The sequence below is a fragment of the Rhinichthys klamathensis genome, unplaced genomic scaffold (genome assembly GCF_029890125.1).
Source record: "Rhinichthys klamathensis goyatoka isolate OS25496 unplaced genomic scaffold, OSU_Roscu_1.1 h1tg000210l_1, whole genome shotgun sequence".
Taxonomy (NCBI): Eukaryota; Metazoa; Chordata; class Actinopteri; order Cypriniformes; family Leuciscidae; genus Rhinichthys; species Rhinichthys klamathensis.
In genome coordinates, this window is record NW_026606735.1 from 2,867,408 (window position 1) to 2,891,876 (window position 24,469).

The 24,469-nt window shown below is 39.5% G+C and overlaps 1 protein-coding gene across 9 annotated transcripts in view; it reads right to left on the reverse strand.

The window, feature by feature from the left end:
- fbrsl1 (fibrosin-like 1) overlaps positions 1 to 24,469 on the reverse strand; it is a 333,834-nt gene that overhangs the window by 238,764 nt on the left and 70,601 nt on the right. For all 9 annotated transcript variants that reach the window (XM_056263920.1, XM_056263912.1, XM_056263914.1 and 6 more), the window contains exon 2: positions 16,363 to 16,560. In XM_056263920.1, the coding sequence (XP_056119895.1) occupies positions 16,363 to 16,560 (198 nt within the window). The remainder of the gene's footprint in view (positions 1 to 16,362; positions 16,561 to 24,469) is intronic.

Genomic DNA, 24,469 nt, shown 5'->3' on the forward strand with positions numbered 1-24,469 from the left:
ATAGAAAACAGTTGTAATAACATTTCACTATTAAATATTGTTTTTACTTGTTGATCAATATAACGAGGCCTTGGTGGGCATAAGACTTCTTACCAATTTCAAACAGGTGAAGAGTAGTGTGCATTCACGAAAAAAAAAAGAAAAAAAAAATACAGGGGTTTTGTTTATCCACAGGATATATAGGGCGACATCCGATATGAGAAACAACGACCTGCCTGTGCAGTATTGCTAAAATAAAATAGAGGAACTCCTCTTTGTGTGCATCTATGGGGTTTCATGAGCCCAAGGCGGCTGCGGTGTAGCTGCTGAAAGCCAAGAGCGGTCACAGCTACCTGTTCTATTTCCCAGCCATAATCTATTCTTCCCCACCCCTTCATTTGAGAAATCATACATCAAAATGTCTCCCACAGCCAGAAGTGCTCGTCGGGTGATCCTCCCTCATAGATCTACCAGAAGGCCAGCACTCTTTATCAAGCCATCAAGGCCAGAGGTCAAGGACTTCATCCCCCACAATGCTTTTCACCTCGAGGCAGGCTGTCAAGAGGAGTCTGACACCGAGGCCAACTGCTTCTGCTCAGTGGCAGGCCAATGGGGAGAGGTCTTGGTCTCGGTGTCCATGGAAACACTGTTAGGTTTCTGCTTCTATAGCCGCCCTAAGATCTTTTCACAGTTTCTTCAAATGCAGCACAGAGAGCTCAGGCAAAGGTGTGGGTCTCATACGGTATATTTAACTCCACAAAGCGCTAATAGAAAAGTAGCTGATGACAGATTCTAAACCAAAGACGTTGATTAGTCGACAGATTGCACGCAGAGATAATGAAATTAGAGTAAATGAACCCTTAAGCACTGAAGCAGTCACATGAAGCGCTCACGTTATGAACTGAGAGATAAACATTGTAAACAAGCAATATTCTGGTCTATTAAACAACGCTATGGAAAGTCCTAAAATGTCCTCCTCGTCGGACTAAATTGCTAAGGTCGTCAGAGCTGTGACACGATGGATAATGCACATAAAAGGGCCGTTCACACTTAGTGATTTGAGCACTTCTCTGGAGTGATGCGGCAAAGCAGATTTTAACTGTATGCAAATGAGCAGTGACATGATTTGGTGGCTACCAATGGGAATGCTGAAATCAGGGTTATATTGAGAATTCTTGTAAAATTCCATTTACATTTCTGAATTTGAATCGAGGTAGCGAACAGGACACAGAATTCCAATTCAAATTAAATAAAAATACACCCCCAAAATGGTCAAATTGTTACTGTAAAACCTATGCTATCGTTACTGTTTGTATCGCTGTGTATAGTGCTGAGAAAGCCTCCAGAGCTAAAATTCAGATATGATAATACGTGATTTGTTTCTAACATGAACACTGTAAGCGGTAAACCAATCAAAACAGATTTGGCCATCTGACCAATCAGAGCAAAGTAGGCTCGCAGAAAGGAGGGGTTCAGAGAGACCAAATCTTTTATCCAACCGTTTCAGACACTGAGAGAAAAGATGTGATGCTGCAATGTAGCCTATATTATGAGAAAATATACATTGTGCTTTATATACACAGAAGCGCTTTTTGTTGGAAACCTCAAAACAAAACTAAAAACCTTTAAAATAGCAAAATAGGGGCAATTAAAAAAAATGCTGTTTTGAAACAATAAATTGTTCAAGTTTATAGGATTTAAAGGCTGTACAGACATTGAATGATATATTGCAAAACTCTGAATAACAATGAATTCCCCTTTTCACTTCATGTGAAGTGATATATAAACATACTTGATATAGCCAACATATTTTTAACCTATGAGCGGGTGCGGATATTTTTTAACTTGTATGTACAGGGTTTGTGATGTCAGCTGTTTTAGTTTATTCTAACTGAAGATTAAAATTATTACCGTTATGCTGCTTATTTCAAACTGGTTTTTGTTATCACATCATTTTAATTTATTATCACAATCAAACACACTGGTTTGTAGTGCAAAATAGTTTTGTATGTTTACTGCACTTTGTATTCTTCTAGTTATTTGCCTGTTTCACACATTCAAAGGAAATAGCTGACGGAGATGTTGAAAATGCAGTTTTTCAATCTCATTTAAGATGGTCAGGAATGCACCCAGTCATTACATTTGGGTGTGCAATAAAAAAAAAAATCTTGTGCTCACTAGGTTTGAATTCATCTACATTTCCCTATGCGCTAAAAGACAAAAAGCCTGCAAATAAAAACATTAAAAAAAGAAAAAGTTACAAGATTGATATGTGCATAATAGATTAACTCAGTGCCGTTAATAAACTAATAATGAGCTACAAATTGACACATAATTATGCATTTCACTTTTTAATTAAGAGAGAGCGACGCTAGTCTATATCAAAATATGCAACTTTTTTTTTTCTTATCAGGGAGCGAGCAAGAAATACTGAGAGAAGAAAAAGAGAGAGGGAAGTGAAGCAGAAAGAGTGTGATGTTCCCTCTGACAGCGCAGCCGTGCTCGTTAAACCTTTTCTTTATCTCTTAACAATCGCTCTAATTATGTTCATTGAAGGGGGCCAATTAATCCTGCATTGTCAGACCCTGCGGCTAAGTGTTTCTCCCACATCCAGAGGAATCTGCAATTAACACAGCCAAATTTATTTAGTGACACTTCTCGGCTTTTGACTCCCTCCAATTATCCCTAATCAATGCTGCAGAGTGCCGGCGGGGGAGCAGGCAGGTCGCCCTCATTTGTTGAGAGAGGAATAAGTACGCTGAGCCCTCGGCCTCCGAAGGCCAGACGTGTCAGAGGAGCGATGACATGAGCCTGTCAGACGGTAAGCAAAGCCAAGCAAGAGAGAGAGAAAGGGAGGGAGGATTTCTCCCTCTATTAGCGGTTTTACCAGCCTCAGCAGATCAGAACACATTGAACGATGTTATCTATTTTAGTGGAAATAAGACTTGCATGTCATCATAGGAAAAAAGAATTAATGATTTTAATGATCTATCGATCCATCGGTGTTGTCATAAATATCGATATTTCAATGTGTCTATAATGAAATATCTGAAACAGTTGCAATATTCCTTTTCTCCAGTATTGATACACCGATACCAGCTGCGCGTTCTCTTCCTCTCTTCTCTCCGACAGCGAATTGACACACTCACTCACTCACTCGCTCCGGTTGAATAGTGCTTGCATTGCGCATCATTTTAGTCATTCCCACAGGTTTCGGGAAAACTGCGGGAATGACTAAAATGTTGCACACCAAAAGCGTGTGCAACATTTTATATAACATTTTAAGTGGCGCTCTCATAAAGCCGCCTCTCAAACAGCTTGCAGGTACCAAATTGACTACTTTTATACATACTAGGGGTGTAACGATACACGTATTCGTATTGAACTGTTCGGTACGAGGCTTTCGGTTCGGTTTTCGGTACGCATTTTTAAACCTAACCATTTGGTTGGACCATTTTTCCTGCAGACCAAAATTTCGTTATTTCAAATGTAGGCGCGCCGCCCGTGGCAAGCGCGCTCATAATGTAAGAGACGCTGGCGTGACCACAACATTGCCCAACATCAAATGGCAAATGTAATGTAAGCGGAACGAAACTGAGCTACTCGTTATTGTGTGGTTGACGGACCGTTTATCAGTTTGGACCAATGCAGCGCGAGCCGATCAAGCAGCACTGTTACTACACAGTGAAATCCAGTAAAGAAAAAATTTGAATTCGCCACTGAAGTAATAACATCGCTGCGAGATCTAGTGAGAAACATTCACATTTCTCCGTTATTAACGGATCAAACAGCGCTGACGTGGAAACCAGGAACAAACATTGTGCCATGAATGATCCATTCAGTGTCCACAGATCAGCAACATTCACCATGGATTTACTGTAGTAACACTACTAACTGTAACCATGAAAGTTTGGCAGGAATAGTAGGCTATAATGCTTTCAAGTAACATTACGTCGGTTTTATTTTGACATTATGAATACAATTGCTGCCCTCAAATGTTAATCTGAACTAGAATAAACCTTTGTTTGTAACTACTACAATATTAAATTTCATTTTTGTCCAAGGAGCTGTTTTGTTTTATATGCTCCTAAAAAAAGTCAAGTATAGCTCCATCATTGCTCAAAGTAAAAAAATATCATACGTTATGATGTTAGTTTTAATAAAAAATATAATTGAAAAAATTAAATCAAGGACATTTCTCTTTCTTTCTTTTTGCTGTTTCGAAAACGTACCAAACCGTGACACAAGTGTATCGCATCGAACCGTGAATTTTGTGAACCGTTACACCCCTAATACATACAATTACATACGAAATGGCCGTCTTGCCAAGTATTCATGTAAATAAAGTCAGTTTTGGAATGTACATAGTTGAGAGAAAACGCATGTTGTGTAACAGTATATTGGATTTGTGCATACTCTTAAAGTGGCAGCCGCCTAATATTCCTGGTATTTTCTGTCATGTTAATCAAAGAACAAAAGACAAAGAAAATCACTCACTGCTCTAGACAGATTACCTTTTGTAAATTTAAATGTAATCTGTATTTAATTTTTACAATGGAAACTATCAAGTGTTATTTTACATTTGATTAATTTCTGTATTATTTTTACCTGAATACTACAGTTAAGCCTCGTGCACACTAGGACGATTATCACGCGTGCTTATCGCCAGCATTTTGAGACGTTTTTCGTTGAGTCTGTGTTCATGTGCCGAGTGAACTTGCAAATTTACTCCCTGGCAGTAGATGGCGCTTATTGAAAAACAGAAATACCCCGGTACACTAGGTGGCGCTGCGCAACTTTACGCTTGTGACACTCGCTTGTCACACAGAAGAAGAAAGCCAGTATTTACGTGCTTGCCAAAACCATTCACACAATTTTTTCATCTTGTCTCGTTGCTTCTTCTTCGTCTACTTACTTCCTCTTCGTCGTCGTCTTCAATGTGTGCTCGGCAAGACCGTATTGTGCTTGAGCACCACCAAGTACTGTAACTTCAGCAGCTCCAGGCATGTGAACAAAAGCGGCAATCTAATTGGTCAGCCAGTTAACGTGGCGGGTCAAACAAAAAAAACGAACCAGGTGTTTATTTATTTTTTACGCTTTTACGCCTGGCGTTTTGCGCATCGGTGTACATACTCACATTGGCGCCCTTTTTTAGTCACAAGGCGTCCCGGTGTGCACAAGGCTTTAGACCTACCTGAAAAACTTAAAGCCATGTTTATTTTATTTGTCTCTTTATTCTATTGTATTTATTTGTGCTATTGTTTGCAGTAGTTTATTCTTATTTTATTACTGACTGTTTACTTTGGTCTTTTGTAGTGTAATGTATTTTGTAATTTGTAATGTAGTTCAACAATTCAAATAAAGCCTCCCTGTGCTGTGTGTAAGCTATTACAACAAAATTACCCAAGTTATCAAAAAATTAGATGACAAATTATCTGTATGGTTGCGTATGTGGCAGTTTTCCCCCGTGGTATCAAAAAAGGTATGGAATATTGATATTTTTCAAGGTATCGAGTATCGTGACAACACTACTATCTGTCTGTCTGTGCAAAAACTCATGGTAGCTTTAAAGTCGGCATTAAAGGATGAGATAGTCTTTTCTTCCCTATTGTGACGAATATCTGAGTGAAACGGCTTCTCGAAAAAGAAAAAAAGTTTAGGGCGGGACTTGATATTGTCCAAAGGGGAATTGATTGGCTAGATCTGAGTGACAGGTTGTCCCGCCCTCGCGCCAGTAAACACGTCATCAGATAAGAGAAGTCGCTGCAAGAGGCAAGGGGAATAGGCACATGAATTAAAAATAAATAAATAATAATAATAATAATACGAATAAATAATTTATAGTAAATACTGAAATATTCCATAAAAACAAGAATTATCCATTTTGATTTCATAACAGTACATGCAAATGTTCTCAGTGTGTTTTGAAACACACGGACAAGGGATGGGCGATATGTAAAAAAATATAGTATTGATAATCGGCTTAAAAATACAGTAATATCCAATTATATTATCTACCCGAGCCCCACCCCCACAGGAGACAACACTGTCGAATATATAACCCATAAATGTTTGGCTGCACTTTATCTAATGATAGCCTGTGATTCAGTTAGTTTAATTTAATTATCAAAACGTTAAAGGTTTGTTTAACTTTTCTTAGTTTGTGCTTAAACTAACAGAAAACATGTTCCTGTTATGTTGGTGGTGTTGCTAATAATTTCCACTCAGTTCTTATCAAATTTGTGTTTGAAATGAACTTTGTTTTGTGAGGAAAACCTGCGAAGAAATTTTACAGAACCTAATTTTAAGTTCATGGAGAAGGTGGACATTCTGGTGGTGATTGTAAGAATGATAAATGCACGTTGTTGTCACATAGCTCAGACCCTTTTGTGCTGCTCTAAAATGCTAGCCGAAACAAAAGATTGTGGATTGTGCATTGATCACACGTTCCAAACACTCCTAAACGTGCTACACACATGTACAGCAGAAAAGGGTCACCTTTAAACACGCCAACATCTGACAACTCAACTTAGCAGTGACAGACCCAAAGAGAGGCACAAAAAAGACAAGAAATCTATTCAATCTCCTGGCATGAGCCGGTCACACACACACACACACGCACACACACACACTGACTAATTAAAAACATGCAGCTCAACACACACGCTTATCCACTGAAGCTACGCCTACACCAATTAAAATATACATCTGAAAATGCATCTTTTTCTTAACGTTTTGGACTTTTGTCCACAATGAGACAGTGTTATTGTCCTGCAAAACTGACGCTCTCCAAGTGGATACATTTTGAAATGCAGTAGTTTGGACTGTGAAAACAGAAGTATTTGATGACGCACGTTTAGTCATGTGACGCATATTGTACCATAGATATCCATGTTTATATCTGAATGTGCCTTCTATGTGCTATTCAATTGCTGTCCTGCGGCGAATCACGAGGGCAATTGCTTTTTAGACCATAAATGGAATGGCGATTGAGTGCGACCTGAACACACAAGTAAGTGGTATTTTGCTAATAAAATGATTGTGCCAGAAGAAAAGCATGAGAACTTTATTATGTCTGGTCTCTCTCTATCATCTAAATTAGCTTTTAGTACGTTTTACGAATGCACAGTAAGGGGCCGCTCACACAGAACGCATTTTTGCATCCCACTGTAAACATGCACTAGACTGGCGGTTTTGATTGTTGCGCTCACGTCTGGTGTATTTTACAGTGTATTGCACATGAAACAGCATTAGAAAACGCATCACTCAAGTTAAAAGAAGTTAATCTTTAAAAAACAAAACTTATGTTTTTTAACCGCAAAATCGTGTTTTGTATGAATGGCTACGATGATTTTAGCATTTTGTGATGGTTCAGTGTGAATCAGAAACTTTTGGAAAACGCATTGAAGTGCTAGTGTGAACCGAGCGTTTTGAAATGAAAACACCATTTTCAAATGTATCCGGATTAATGCAGACATACCCTGAGACACATCCAACATTTCGCCGTTGCCTCAAATGAGGTCTTACCACATATTTAACACTTTAACCTGAATCTACATCCCTCCTCCCACTTCCACAAACCCCCTCTTCCCGTCTGGCAATCGTGCCGCCACACACGCCGCTTCTTGCTCTCTCGGTAATCAGCTTAGCTGCAGCCTGCTCGCTTGGCCGCCGTCGCTAGTTGGACAAAACCACAATGCGAAGCTCCCACCAGAGCCCGGGCCTAACCTTCCAGCATTCACAGTATGCCAAGGGCCTTCATGACCGCCTCGGTCCCATCTGGGGGGCTCTTTCCCCTGGGACAGAAGCAGTGATACGCCCCCCTCTGTCCGGTTAACCTCCGGGGAGCTCTGGAGCTATTGTTTGTGGGCTATCAGTCTGCGGCCCTTTTGTTCAGCAAATGACAGATGCCACATTGTTTGACATGTACACGACACACTTCGGATAAGGGTGGAGAGGAGGCTGGTGAGAGGGGAGGAGATAGAGGCTGGGAAGAAAAGAGAAGGGGAGGAGAGAGGAAAAGGGCAGGGGACAGTGCTTTGTGCCGCCGCGAGCTGTCAAAGCAGCCGTAATCCCTTTCAGCCCTTCTATTGTCCGTCAGGCTCATAAAAGTGACATCACACTTAGGTTCAGATGACAAACGGCAATGCGTAATGTGAATTTCGAACAGCACCGCATTGTGTCTGCAACATCACGCTGCCAAAATATGCACGAGGTTATCCTTTATAAATCAGTGCAAAAATGCATAGAAATGAATTTGGGAAATATAGAATCTGCAGTTCAGCATGCAAATAAGAGCTAATTGAGGTGAATTTGAGCTAAGCTACCTGAATACGTCACCATTACCTCCATTGAATCTGCATTTCGTGCACATATAACTAAAAGCAAATTTAACATTTACCCAAAGTGCATTCAGATCTGTTTTGTTGGGCGAAATCTGAGCATGATGATTAGTTGTAGTACTTACTAGACTTCATAATATTAAGCACCTCAAATGTATATGCATCTAGCAGGAGCTTTATATCTACAACACAAAAGGACACCACCATTTCCTGCTTCTGCGGAACACTGAGTCCTAACGTGAAGACACAGTGCCCCCAAGTGGGCTAAAACCTTACAGACCCATAACAGACTGAAGGACTGCAAAGATGTTCATATTGCATAGATCTGCAATAGTACTCCCTTCCCCCACATTTCATGTGCACTTCCTGTCCTAACCGGCAGGGAGCAGTGGTGTACAACACACACGCTGGCCAAAAGCACACACTAAGCTAAATATGGAAGTCTCGAGCAAAGAAAAAGCAGAAGGTGCTGATGCTTTGGATTTTTTTTTGTTATGTAAGTGGCTGTAAGATACTGACCCCGGATCAGTCCTTATGAGTAGGTTAAGCTTTGTGGAATGAGCTTCATCTGATTGGTTTAAAGTGATAATCATCTTAAATGCATCTGAAAGCAGCTTAACTGGGTCACACACACACACACACACACAAACTCAGAGGGAATATAAAACCTTAAGACAAACACACAAAAGCTGGCTTGCAACCCAGACTGTCAGAGAGGGTCTCACAACCCGGTCTGTTTTCTTATTCCTAAGTGAGCCCTCTCTATGAGGCGCCACGTAGGATTTAAATCAAACTTCGCTTATCAATACATACATAACACACGTGCATATACACCTATAAATTACTCGCAAATACATGTATACTATTGGATGTTCAAAATACATATATGAAATACACGTGCACACTAATATGAAATTAATACCAATACATATTATGTTAGTAATGAATGCATATAAACTTGTGAATAACTTGCATATACATATAAACTTGACGCACGCATACACCTATAAATACTCGCATATACATATAAACTTCCATGCACATACACCTATAAACACTCGCACATACATATACACTCGCTGCACGCAGACACACCCGCATATACATATAAACTTCCATGCAGACACACCTATAAACACTCGCACATACATATAAACCCGATGCGCGCATACACATCCATAAAACACTCGCGCATACATACAAAATAAAACGTGGATGCACGCTTTAGTTGTGTATATATGTATATGCGAGTGATTTCATATGTGGATGTGCGTGAACTTTTCAGTGTAAAGAAGTCATTTCAGTATAAAAGGAAGTCATTTATTCTTCTTCTTTTGGAGTTTTATGGCGGTTGGCAAACCAGCTAAAAGGTGCATTTACCGCCACCAACTGGACAGGAGTGTGAAGCGTCAACACAGGGGGCGGAGAGATATCACGCAACACCTGAAATAAAGCTTGCCACAAAGAACCTTTCTTTTACTGTCTATGCAAAGAACCGGCGAAAGTAATGATTATGCATGAAACATTTGAATGGTTGATAAAGTTCATTTTTAATAAAAAAATAAAAGGGTTATAATGTAAAAGATGAATATGGGTTTGCATTGATATACTACTATATATTTGTATATGCCTCCTCTGTGGCATAAACTTGGCTGGATTGACATGTTAGTTATTGCGTCATCACACTCTGTGAAAAAGGGAGAGATTTAATTGTGCGTGAGGAAAGGCAGTCGTCTGCTGAGCGAAGAAAGTGAATATACAAATCCACCACCGGCCTATCAGTAGGAAACTTAGTAGCTACTGGCAATAGTATAGTGAGTGACTTAGTCCTCATTTCGTGAGGAAAGTCAGTCTGCCGCTGAGTGAGGAGAGTGAGTATACAGATCCACCGCCGGCCTATTAGTGGGAAACTGGCAATAGTATAGTGACTTCCTGCAACAATTCATTAGTCTTATTTTTGTAGCTTTTGACTCGCCATAAACCTTTTCCCAGCCAAAAAGGTGCACACATAAAGCCGCCTCTTAAACAGCTTGTGAGTACCAAATTTTGTTCTTTTTGTGGCTTATTGCACTTAAACGGTCAAATATAAACAAAATACCCATCTTTGTGAGATTTCATTTAAACACAGTCGGTTGTATGTGAATAAAAGCCTAAAATAAAATCTGTTTTAGATTGTATTGTCGTTTGTTGTTGGTTTTATTGTCGATTGTGTCTCTGCAGAAGACTTGGATGAATCTGCATGATTCACATGGATTACTGTTACAGTGTGTCATACTTTTTGAAGCCTGAAAATATTTTCAGGCTGAAAAGCATAGTTTATTTTATTAGTATCTTTGCTCTATTGTATTTATTTGTGCTTTTGCTTGTGGTTAGATTATTTGTTCATATTTTCTTAGAAGACAAGAGGTTGTAACGTTAAATCAGAGCGCAAAGGCATTGTAATTTCTGCATCTATTATCAAAGTATTTATTAGTAATACACTGGAAATCAGTAGAAATGTGAATATTTGGTTAGTGTGTTGATTTACGGTGTGTGCCCCTAAAATTTTCAGTTGGGGGCCCACTGTGCTCCTAGTGAAAAAAGTTAGTCTGGAGCCCTGGGGTTATATGTTTGTTCAGAGAATTTGACTGCAGATTGTTTTGTAAACAAGGCACTGTGTGCAATGGACAGTTCACAAAGAGACTTTTGTTGACAGATGAAGTAGCCAGCTGTATTCGATCTGACAGCAGCTCCATCACAAACCATAAGTAAACGATTTCAGAATGCTTTGTCTGTAAATGATGGTTTTATATGGATAATGTTTTTTTTTTTTTAAACGTACTCGCGCGCAATAGCGTCTGGGCATTGATACGGTTTCCCATCCTATCTTTCCTATTTGACTGTCTCAAAAACGCGGTTTGAAATCGCTGGTGTTTCTGATGTCACAAACTACCTTAACCAATGTCAACGTGTGATCGGCAACAAGTGAATCTCTGAGCTGGTGTGAGTGAGTGGAGGCAGGGATAATTTGCATAATTTCATAGAACCGCATATACTAAATGAGGCATGAGTGTTACATTCAAGCTATTTTAAGGCATGAAGAAATTTAAGGCAAGGAAAAAACTTTTAAATATGTAATTTTGGTGAGTTTTAATGGATAAATTACTGACTACAGGGGGACTTTAAAGGAGCCGCTCATTAAAAATGGGTTACTTCAGACAGAGGGTCAGAATGAGGTTTGAAAATAATTGTTTTACCACATATAATTTTTTGTGTGCAAAAAAACTTTGTTAACATTATAAGTGAACCTCAAGGAACATATTAAAATAAAATATCCATGTCACAACCCCTTTAAAAGTAGGTTTTTAACCTCTGAAACAAATAGATACACGTGGTCTCAGCTCAGCATAGCCGACATCAAAACTGCTAAAGGAAACCAAAATGTAAACCTGTCAGAACTAGAGTGCGCTCAAACATGCCAACTCTAACCTCTAGATTTACTACAGATAAAATAAAACAGACTTTTTCACACTTTGGTCTTTTGCATTTCTCAGTGCTTATTTAATTGTAACACAACTAGAAGTCATTGTGTATAACAATGAGCAATATCCACTACTTAAAATATGCAGACTTCTCCTTTCCAGACTCTATCCGTCATAGTTTCGGCTGTTGAATAAAGGCTGGGCAGCTAATTCACAACCTTGCAAGTGCTGCGCTGGGCAAATCCCTATCGTCAGACATCTGAGCCTGGGTGAAATTACAGCTTGCTCTATCAGTCTCTCAGCTGCTATTAGACAAAGTGAGCGTTTGAAGAATACGTCACATTCCTACAAGGGGCTGTGCAATATTGCACCAATTTCAGTTTAAAAGGCCAGAAATGCCTTGAGTAAACAAACAATCTATGAGAAAAATCTAATCAACAAAAAAAAATCTGTTCCAAAAATGGAATCTAAACATTTCTGTGGGTGCATTCAAGCTTATTCTTGATTTTCTGTGCATACTCTGGTATGTGATGTTCTTTTAACTGTAATGTGCAGTGAGTCATGCATCCTTAAAGCTCAAATGAAATAGGCCTGCTGTGTGTGTTTCTCTTTATAGTTTTGAGAGGCCTCGATTTAGTGTTCATTTACAATTCTTTTAGCCTCACATCACAGCAAGCTGGAAATAAGGGATGTGCGCAACGATTATTTTCATTAACGTTTAAACGGAGACAGTCTGTATATAGTGTGGAAATTAAAATTATCAACAAAAAAAAAAAGACAAAAGATAACTGTTCAACATATATACCCAAATCAATAAACTGAGAAAAAAAATGCCTGAGATTTCATCAAAATACTTTCATAGTCAAGACATGCGCACATTGAATGAGACGGTTAAACACTTCAGTGTAAAAACAGATTACTTCTCATTCAGAAAACTGTTTATGGCCTACTTTTGATAAACTAGCAAAAAAAAAAATTTTGCATAACCTTACGTGTTGCATAAATGTACAACCAATAGAATTAGTAGTACTTGGAAAGCAATTTTGTATTCTGTCTTCCTGCTCTGGTAAATATTTTCACTTTAGCTAGTTTATACTTAAACCAACATAAAATCTGCCAGTGCAGAAAGACAAAATATGCTTGAATTACAGATAAAATCTCTGAAAACAAGCCTTGATATCTTATGTAGTGATGCTTCTCCAGTAAACGCATCTTGTTTAATTGATCTTTTAGATATTTTAACTTGGAAAAAAGAACTCATTAAGAATAAGATGTTTTGCCATGAAAGTAAAACACTTCATCACTTTTTTTAATAACAAGGCCCAAGGGGAAAAAAAGTTTTAAAAAAATTAGGGTAAACAAATCTAATTTAGTGGCATTACAGCTTAAGTGTGCAATTTCTGTGCCATTAGTTTCATCAAAACTGAACTGCAAGAATAACATCTGCAATTGGTTAGCCACAATAGCCAGTACATAGTCCTGCCTTTGGCTAAACCAATTTTACCATGTCAGGCTGGTCGAGACAGTAAAGTCAGAGTGTTTCCATTTTTAAAGAAATCGACCAACAAATGGCTTATTTATAGTTGTCCATTCCTATTAAGCTGGGACAGGAGAGAAAAATGTCATATTAAAGCTTTATGAAGACTGCGTAAAGTTAGACTATATTAAATCTGATTTGCCCTTTAGCTGATGCTTTTGTAACTCAAGCAGAAGCTTCAAGTAATTACAGGAAGAACAGAGTAACCTGAGGTTAAGCGTCTAAAGTGCAGTGGCAATACTTTGTAGCTCACTTGTAGTGACCTGGAATCCACAACCAAACAGGTTACACCACCCCAAAATAGAGCATATTATGAGTGAGAGATATTTGGCCAAGTTCTCTCTATTTCCTGTGATTTTCTCTGTGAGAGATGTCCTGCTGTGGCTGATCTGCCCTGAAGGGTGATAACCTGAAGCCAGCCTCGTCGAGCACATCAGAGAGCATGACAGTTACTGGATCACCTATGAGTTTACTTCACACAATGGAGTATCAGCCATGAAAGCAGAAAGGAAGAGATTCCCTCGAGTTACACGAGCTCATCATGAAAAACCAAGCAATCGTGTGTGTTTGATGGGCGCTCTATCGCTTTCCATTTCTCCCAGAGCGGTATGACGCAGTCAGTGCTAGATTTAATACTGATGCTCCAGAGGACGATGACATCTGGCAACACACCAACAGACCAATCAGCACTACCAAACAAGTGTGTGTGTTGTATACAATCTAACAGTATTCACACACACATTGGGTTTCCATGTTTTATGGGGACTTTCCATAAACATTGATTCTCTCTCTCTCTCTCTCTCTCTCTCTCTCTCTCTCTCTCTCTCTCTCTCTCTCTCTCTCTCTCTCTCTCTCTCTCTCTCTCTCTCTCTCTCTCTCTCTCTCTCTCTCTCTCTCTCTCCTCTCTCTCTCTCTCTCTCTCTCTCTCTCTCTCTCTCTCTCTCTCTCTCTCTCTCTCTCTCTCTCTCTCTCTCTCTCTCTTCTCTCTCTCCTCTCTCTCTCCTCTCTCTCTCTCTCTCTCTCTCTCTCTCTCTCTCTCTCTCTCTCTCTCTCTCTCTCTCTCTCTCTCTCTCTCTCTATATATATATATAATATATATATTTTACAAATCTATCTCACACACACACACACTAACCTGAGTCTGATACTCTCTGCTGTCTGGAGTCCTTGAGGAGTGCAATACATGGTGACAACTTTCCCCAAAATGGTTAAAAAAAAAGGTCACTCAGTTTCCAATGACAGAACACTAGATCTATAGAACCATAACTCGAACAACTGATAGATCAACAGACAGATAGAACAATTAGAGAGATATTGTATGCTTTTTTTTTGTGACAGGTTTATATATTAATATAAAATTCCATTTGGTAAAACATTTTCATTGTCAATAGTGGCAGAGGAAGTGGCCAGTCCCACTGTGGCAGAAATTTAATTTAGGTCCTGTGGGCTAGTGTGAAATACATGCGCCACTGCATGGAGATCTTAAAGAAAAACATCAAGCATATGACTAGCTGAATCATTGAACACACTCCACTCACTCATTATGAGTTGCAAGCGTGAAAAAAAAGTTAACGCTTAAATGCTTTAACGAATCTGCCTTTAAGTGTGATCACGAGCTGTTCAGAGGCAGAAATCAAGCAGAGCTGTGCATCAAAAGCCCCGACACGCTGATCAGAGACATGCTGTGTGTGTCTCTCTGCATCTCTTCAGCTAGCAAATATAAACACACACACACACACACACACACACACACACACACAGAACAGCGGCCCATGCGCATTCAGTCTCTCCCCGTCCAGATGGCTGCTTTGTGGAGAGTCTTCCGCTCTGCAATTACAGCGATATGAAAGTGGTTTTCTTTTTTCCCCATTATTTCTGATCAGAGAGGGAAACGGAGATGCCAGCGGGTGTATGAGGGTCTGATAGACGCCCACGCGGGCTAGAACACCCTGCATTTAAACACTGTGCCAGTGCGAGCGAACGCACAAAGGCCTGTGATCAGAAAGAGATCCCATCTGGAGAGAGGCTGCTTTATATTCATTGGGCTACAGTGATGGAGAAGTCTTCAGGGGAGGGTAATCAGATGCCTCTGGGAGGAGGTAAGTGACAGACACACGATGAACCGTGCTCTGTCTGTCCATTTCGCTTTAACTCTGGCCTGATAATATTCTATCTCTCCTCATGGTGTCAGAAAGCTGTCCTCTTAGAAAACTCAGTATGAGCGACAGAAGACAGACAGTAAAGAAGAAAAGAAGATCATGGATTGGAGTTAGGGCCTAACCATTAGTACCAGGGGTGTAGCAATCATTATAACTACACTTTCCGAAAGTTTGTCACTTCCACTTCGAAAGACAGATAGAACGATAGCTAGACAGACAGAACTATAGCTAGACAGAAAGACAGAATGATAGCTAGACAGAACGATAGCTAGACAGACAGACAGATAGATAGAAGTATAGAAAGAATGGCAGAATGATTGATAGAACAACATTGAATGACAGAAAGATAGACAGAGCAACAAATGGAAAGATAGAAAGAATAATAGATTCATTCAGGTAACAAAACTGATGGCCTTGGTACTTATGTAGGCAACTTGAGTTCAAATCTGACTGGTGACATAATCCGATCCCATTCTCCCCACTTCAGCCTACTCCTTCCTGCACTGTCTGCACTATCACTATCAAGAAGAGCTACAAATAAGCCAAAACAAAGGAGGGAGAGAAAATGGATACAGGAAGCGAGAGAAGGTTATATTTGTTCTTCTTCGTCATTAACAGCATGCTGTGCGGCTTAACCACAGCTCTAGACCAGTAATCTGTCAGCCGCTGATATACTGCTGTCACATTCATATGCGCACACCTCACTGAGTCCTTCCAGAAACTGCAGGCATTCAGTAATGACTGCAACGGCCACATTAATCCGGTCAACGCCAGTCAAACCAGTCAACACTCAGGAACAGGTATAAGATCGCACAGGGTTCACGCTCCGCTGCCCTTGTCCGTCAAGCTATCATTTAACCTGCAGAAAGAAATGACAGACTCACTCGTTTGCTCTTCTTGGAGTATGTGTTCTTCAGCAGACGATCTTTCACCCGCTCCTGGTCTCGCCCCACGCTGCTGGCCAGATTGCAGAAGCCATTTTCATCTATGTCAGGGGTCATGCTCTCCTCGGTCTCCTTCTGTCGTTTAACTACAATATCCTCCCATTTCTTCTTTTCCAGTTTAGCCGAAACATTCTTATTCTGAAACGGGGAAAAGAAACAGGAGAAAAAGAGGGGTTATTCACTTGCTCTGCAGATGAGTGGTGTTAAGCTAATGATATCAGTTTGATTACTGCAAAACGCATGCATATGCACAGCAATGTCAAATACCTTTTAAGAGGAAAACATAAAAGGAAGAAAGGAAAGCACTGTAAAGGAAAGGAGTGTAAAGAAATGGAGTGCAAAGGAACAGAGCGTAGAGGGAAAGGAGGATTGAAAAGGAAGGAACGTAAAAGTGTGTAAAAGAGAGGAACGTAAAAGTGTGTAAAGAAGAGGAGCGTAAAGGTGTGTAAAGAAGAGGAGCATAAAGGAAAGCAAAGAAGCATATAGGAAAGGAAAGGAGCATATAGGAAGAAAAGGAAAGGAGCAAAAAGGGAAGGAGCAAAAAGGGAAGGACCGGAAAGGAGTAGAAAGGAAAGGATTGTTAAAGTGCAGCAAGGAAAGTAAAAGGAGGAGAAAGGAAAGGAAAGGAGCAGAAAGGAAAGGAAAGGAAAGGAAAGGAGCAGAAAGGAAAGGGAAGGAAAGGAACAGAAAGGAAAGGAAAAAGAACAAGTAAGAGGAGAGAGAGTGGAAGAGTAGGAGCAGGGGAAGCAGGGGGGGGGGGGAGGAAAAAAGAGGAGAAAGAGAATGGAAAGAAGTGGAAGAGGAAGTAGAAATGAAAGGGAATGGAAGGAAGAAGAAGAGAAAAGGCCCTGCATGTTTCTTCATGGCAATCATAAGGTGACTATTCCAGCGAGTCTGATATCATTCTCTGTTTCTTCTCAATTATTGTGTGATTACAAGAAAAACTTGGCAAGAGAACAAATGGCAAAAAACTTTGCTGCTTTGTAAACACGACCTTGCCTGTTTAAATTAACTGCAGCTACACACAGTTGGACAAACATGCGTTTAAATCACAAAAATAAAGGCCTATTTGCACAGTCAAAAAGCACTTCAAGATTTCAAAACAAATTAATTCTATGATGAAATTAGGGCATTATGGTGTAAGATGTGTGTATGTACTGTACACACTCCCAGTTGAAAATTCAGAATCAGACACGGTATGAATTTTCACTACAAATAGTTTGTGAACATTTCATACTTTTGTATTGTTTTGTTACATTGGACTTTTGGGGGCTACTGTGCATAACAATAGAAATGTAAATGATCTTCATTCACGTAATATATCCAAACCCAAACAAAGGGAATGAATGATTTATTCTTATAGATAACCAGAACATGCTGTAGCACATCTGTCCCTCATCTCTGCCTCTGCATACTAGTGTAATATCCACCGGGACATGCAATTCCATCAGGCCTTTTTACAGTCTCCATCATCAATGACCCATCAAACTCAGGACATCCAGAGGACAAAAAGCATGAAATGGGAAAGCTTAGGACAGGGTGGTATGGCACTATATACTGTATAACGTTACAACTTACAGTAGAAATGTGTCCACTGGTTCATATTGTGGTAAAAGGGCTGTTATTTATATATAATTGTTGCCATTGATGCAAAACATTGACTTATGAATAATCTTATTTTTGGTTTCCATCCATTAAAGTTCAAATAAATAAATAAAAATGTAAAAAATAAATAAACAATTCACTTGAATATCCAAAATTAATACATTACCACATGGTTACACAATGTATCAAATCTTTTTTCATATTAGGAGGAAAAATAACTTTCATAAGTGTAACAGTTTGGTTAGTCACATTTGCACTCAACGCTAATGCCATGGGAAGGATTTCTCCTAAAAGCATGAGTAAAAAAGACTTTCAAAGACAGTTGAAATAAATAATCAGCTTCATTAAGAAACCCACCGTGCTGTTTACACACTCATCTTTCATAAAGAAGGGCAGGGGTGAAAATGCAACAAAAACCCTAATGAAAATCTTACAGCATCTGGTGAGATTTTAGTATTTAGAATCGCTGGCGAATGCCGGGTCATGTGGAGTAAATTAGAACAGACCACAAAGCCTCAGAGAGCAACAACAAAAAAAAACACTGAGATTTAGTGGGAGGGGGAGAGGATGTTTATTCAATTCCACCATAGCGTACTCATCAAACCCACCTGTATCAGGTCAAGAAGCATGTCCTAAAAACCTGGCAACCCTGAATATCTGGCAACATAACCTCACCACTACAGGAAGTCTGTGGTCACTCTGCTGACTCTCACTATCCGCTGTTTCTCTTTGTCCACTACTGAATGCAACCGAATGCAACGAAACATAAAAAAAAATAAAAAAACATCCAATTTGAGTGGTGTGAGAGATAAGGTAATTTACAACGTTCATCTTTGTTACAAAGACTTGAAATGAGCAGGGATTTACACTACAAATGATACGAGTATGGCATAAAATAATAAATAGAGGTCATATATTTAAAAAGATTTAAGCTTGAGGAATAATGAAGAAGTTGCTCCAAAAGAATAGATATTCAGAGGAGTTAACCTGATCTGCCTTTTAGCAGCCACAGCAGGAGACGTGAAAGAGATTAAATATTGATCAAATGACACCGTGGCTTCCTCTGAATAAGGGAGAAGACAATGATAGACAGAATGTGTTCAGGTCTTTCAATAACAGTTTTAGCTGATTCGAGAATTTGATGGTGGTGTAAAGGATAGTTTTGTGTCATCTTTATAAAGATGACAGCTTGCTCTTATGTTGCTTATTTAGTTGACCACGGGTGCATTTATGTGATCAAAAACACAGTTAAAGCTGCAGTAGGGAGTTGAGAAAACGTTGACTTAGCCTGAAAATTTGAACAAGCACAACTTACAGGTCCCCACCCACTTGCTCTCTGCTGCGCTACAGCCCTCCTCCCTAGTCCCTCCACAGCTCGTCCTCCACAGCGGAGCCTGTCGTAAACGCGCAGGCTAGTAAACGGGGCCACCGATAACAGCGGATAAAAAGTTATATGGCACATTCACTAATAGGGACTAAACGTCAATAATATGCTTTACATTGACTATGGCCTGCCCATACTTTGACTACAAACTTGGTCCTCAAATCATTATGTATTTTGCAATAGCCTACATGTAACTTTATAAACGTTGCACTCTTTCTATAAGTTATAAATAGCTAGTAAGATAACGTTACATAACGGCAACTAACGTTACAGTATGTAAGTAATTATTCTAGCGATATATAATGCTAGATAAGGTGTGCAAGTACATTATTTCAGCAACATGACAAGCCAGTGAATTAGCAGGTTTCAATTGTTGCTTAGCCGAGTGCGTGACATTTTATCTACATGTTATGCGGCTAGAGTTTTTGACACAGAGTCAATGGGCTCTGTGTAATTCTTTCTTTTTCGCTTGTTTATCGTCATCAGTCTTTTTCCTTTTACCTCTTTGTTTTATGAGCAGGTGTCACTCGAGAATTGGCAGTTTAGGTTGTTTCTCCGTCATAAGCACAGCTGCAGCACGCCGGCAATCTTGAGTCTGAACGACGGCTCGTGCTGTGCAAGAGAGGGGTGTGATCAGCGTGTACACGAGCGTGATTGACACTGCTAAGACATTCCTCCTGGCTCTGATTGGTTGTTTCTGACTGGGAGCGTGTATTTCTTGCAAATGGCAATAGGACCACTAGGAGGAGCCAGAGGAGCTTGATTTTTACACAGATTATCTGTCTCATATTCTACTGTCAGGACATAATGACAGTTTTAACAAATACATTTTTTCAAAAGTTACCTACAGCAGCTTTAAAAACAGGAAAATTGTAAAATATTATTACAATTTAAAATAACTTTTCTATCGTAATAAAATTTAAAATCTACCGTAGTTTATATATGTGATGGCAAAACTGAATTTTCAGCATCATTACTCCAGTCTTCAGTCACATGATCCTTCAGAAATCATTTTAAAATGCTGATTTGGTGCTCAAGAATCACTTCTTAGAATTATTGTTTACAGAGTTGTGCTGCTTTATATTTTTGTGGAAACCGCAAAATTGACCAGAAAGAAATTGATGACAGAATACATTTCAGGATCTTGCCAAAAGACAATTATACCACATTAATTGCTTTGACAAGAAATCAGTTGCTAAACGTGTGTAAGAGGCAGCTAGGTTGTACCTCATTTTACATGAACCTTGACAAAAAGTAGCATAACAGTTATATTTTTATTAAAAAAAAATATTACTACACATCACTGTCACATGTACTGCATCAAAAAGGTTGTTTTTCATTGTTTGCTTGTGCTGTGAACATTACATCGTCGCAATTGCCCTAAATTTAAGTCAGAGCATGAAAACCAGCGTTCAGAAATGTTCAGCTTGAAGGAAAACCGTTCAAAAGTATTTTTTGATACGAGCCATAAATCACGACTGGTACTTTACAGTGCCTCAACTCTGCTATTTTATCGGCTCTGCTGCCATACACGTCCTCAAGAAGCTGTCAAAACAACTACAAGAGCCCTCCATCACATCACTAATTTATTCCCAAAGAGTTCAGTGAAGTCAGAGCAGACATTTCGGCTAATGTGGCATAAAGACATCACAGCTGAATGTCTGTCGTGTCACACAAGACAACTTTGATTCTGTAAGCCAACATGGCTTCATCAGTGGAACACCTACACAAGCATCTCACACTTCCTGTGCTCGGCGTAAAGGAGAAACAGCCATGTCAACTGCAATTTGAATTTCAGCATTTCCACTAGTTTTCCTGCATGCAGCCGTCAGCTACTGATCTTTGCCTTCTCAGCTCTCCAGGAGAAAAGATAGTGAGAAGTAGAGATGAATAGAGAATGGGTGTTGAAAAAAAAGACACTTTTTTTAAATGGAGTGCAAGAATCTCTCAAAGTCCTACACCTCCAGAATTCCTACGGCTGTTCTGCACGGCAAACTTTACATACTGATTTTCCTAAAGAAATTCTACAGTGTCATGTTTATACCTAGGATATATTTACAGTAAGTCTCAAGGAAATATGGTTCTATTTAAGCTTCTGGCTTATTTTAAAGTTGACATTTGAAATTTGCCTTCTCCCATCCAGAGTTATAAATGTGAACAACTCCCTCAACTTTAGGACATAACATGATGAATGATACCTCATTCACGAAAGCACAAATCCAATATAATTGTACGTATTTGTTTTCTTTCTCAATTGTTTACATTCACGTAAGCCATAAGCAACTGTTTTGCGTGCATGTCAATCACAAAAAGACACGAAAGAGAATGGAATATGGTGTTCGAATAGAGTTCACTTTTGCATCTTCTTGCACTCAAAAAGTTTAAAATCACTTGACTGTTTAAATTGACAGAACCTAAAACACATGCAAATGAAAAACTTTTTGCTCTATGATGGCTAACTTTGCAATTAATCCGAGAATCACGTGCGTTTTGAACCTTGGTGCTGGTCCATACGGATCAACTACAATCGCTACACTTGACACTGCACATTCTGCGATGTGACTATCGCGAATGTGCACGTTCCGAAAACAATGCTAAAACTATATATATATATATATATATATATATATATATATATATATATATATATATATATATATATATATATATAGGATGGATGTCAATTGGATGGATGGATGTCAATTGGATGGATGGATGGATGGATGTCAATTGGATGGATGGATGGATGGATAGATAGATGTCAGTTGGATGGATGTCAATTGGATGGAATGGATGTTAGTTAGATGGATGGATGTCAATTGGATGGATTGATGGATGGATGTCAATTGGATGGATTGATGGATGGATGTCAATTGGATGGATTGATGGATGGATGGATGTCAATTGGATGGATGGATGTCAATTGGATGGATGGATGGATAGATGTCAATTGGATGGATGGATGGATGGATAGATAGATAGATGTCAGTTGGATGGATGGATGTCAATTGGATGGATGGATGGATGGATGGATGTCAATTTGGATGGATGAATGGATGGATGTCAATTGGATGGATGGATAGATGTCAATTGGATGGATGGATGGATGGATGGATAGATAGATGTCAGTTGGATGGATGGATGTCAATTGGATGGATGGATGGATGTTAAATGGATGGATGGATGTCAATTGGATGGATGGATGGATGGATGGATGCCAATTGGATGGATGAATGGATGGATGTCAATTGGATGGATGGATGGATGGATTTCAATTGGATGGATGGATGGATGGATGGATGTCAAGTGGATGGATTGATGGATGGATGTCAATTGGATGGATGGATGGATGGATGTCAATTGGATGGATTGATGGATGGATGTCAATTGGATGGATGGATGTCAATTGGATGGATGGATGGATGTCAATTGGATGGATGGATGGATAGATGTCAATTGGATGGATGGATGGATGGATAGATAGATGTCAGTTGGATGGATGGATGTCAATTGGATGGATGGATGTTAATTGGATGGATGAATGGATGTTAATTGACCCTTCGCTAAGCCACGCCCGAAAAACCGCCACTGGCCAATCGTGGCTTAGCAACCGTAACTAGGCGCGGGAGGTCTGTCAAGCTTTCGAGCGAGGGAAACATGCCGACGCGTTGTGCGTATGGATTGTGCAAATCTGATACCGGTATTCTAAAAGTTTGGACGGTGGGGTGGCATTTTTTCTCTTCCCGAAACCTAAAAGCCAAAGGGGAGAAATCCCGGGCGTGGATCAAGCAGTGTGGAGACCCATTCACAACTAAATGTCGACAGGATTAACAAAAAAAAAAGCCTTTTGCTTGGAAATAATGGCGGTTCTTTGTTCATAATGCATATATTTGAACGTAAAATAAGACGACTAAAGGCAAGACAGAGGCTCACTGACATACTTAAAAATATATTTCAGCATTTTGTTAATCGACGGCCTACTAACGTTACCCCTGTAACTTTACCCCAATCCGATCGCGGCTTTCCCGGTGTTAGATTGATGGATAAACTGTTTGATTTGTAATTATTAGATTATTTTTACATTTCACTTACTCTGCTGTGCATGAACATAGCTGTTCAATTTGTGTGTTTCCCATGTGAATGGTCTGCTAAGGAGGCGGCTGCTGCTTGCGCTGGGACCATAACGTTATAGGCTTTAGCTTCAATTTTGATGAAATTATTCTCTAATCGGTTGCATATTATGTCGTGGATATATCCCTCGAATGCATACTGCTGTCCCTTTTGTCTTGCTCTCTCAGATATTTCACCTGTTCGCCAAAATGACTAATTATCTCCTTGGGAATGTCTGACACCGGTGCATTCACACTGTAATAGACGTGGCAGCCGCGAAAGCTTGACAGGCGTAGCAACAGTAACTAAGGAGGGCAGGGCTTAGCGAAGGGTCAATTAGATGGATGGATGTCAATTGGATGGATTGATGGATGGATGTCAATTGGATGGATTGATGGATGATGTCAATTGGATGGATGGATGGATGTCAATTGGATGGATGGATGGATGTCAATTGGATGGATGTCAATTGGATGGATGAATGGATAGATGTCAATTGGATGGATGGATGGATGGATGGATGGATGTCAATTGGATGGATGGATGGATGGATGGATGTCAATTGGATGGATGGATGGATAGATGTTATGTTAATTATGTATGTTAATTAGATGGATGGATGTCAATTGGATGGATGGATGTCAATTGGATGGATGGATGGATGGATGTCAATTGGATGGATGGATGTCAATTGGATGTCAATTGGATGGATGGATGGATGGATGTCAATTGGATGGATGGATGTCAATTGGATGGATGGACTGATGGATGGCAATTGGATGGATGGATGCTACAACTCAGTTAAGTTAAATTTATCACTCAACACATTTTAGTTTCTAAATAATTTAGAACTTCCTTACTTTACAATTTAAACAAAAACATTGTTAGACTAGTGCATCTCTAGCCTGGATGCCAGCCAGAACCCCGCCCACAACATTTTTTGGTCGG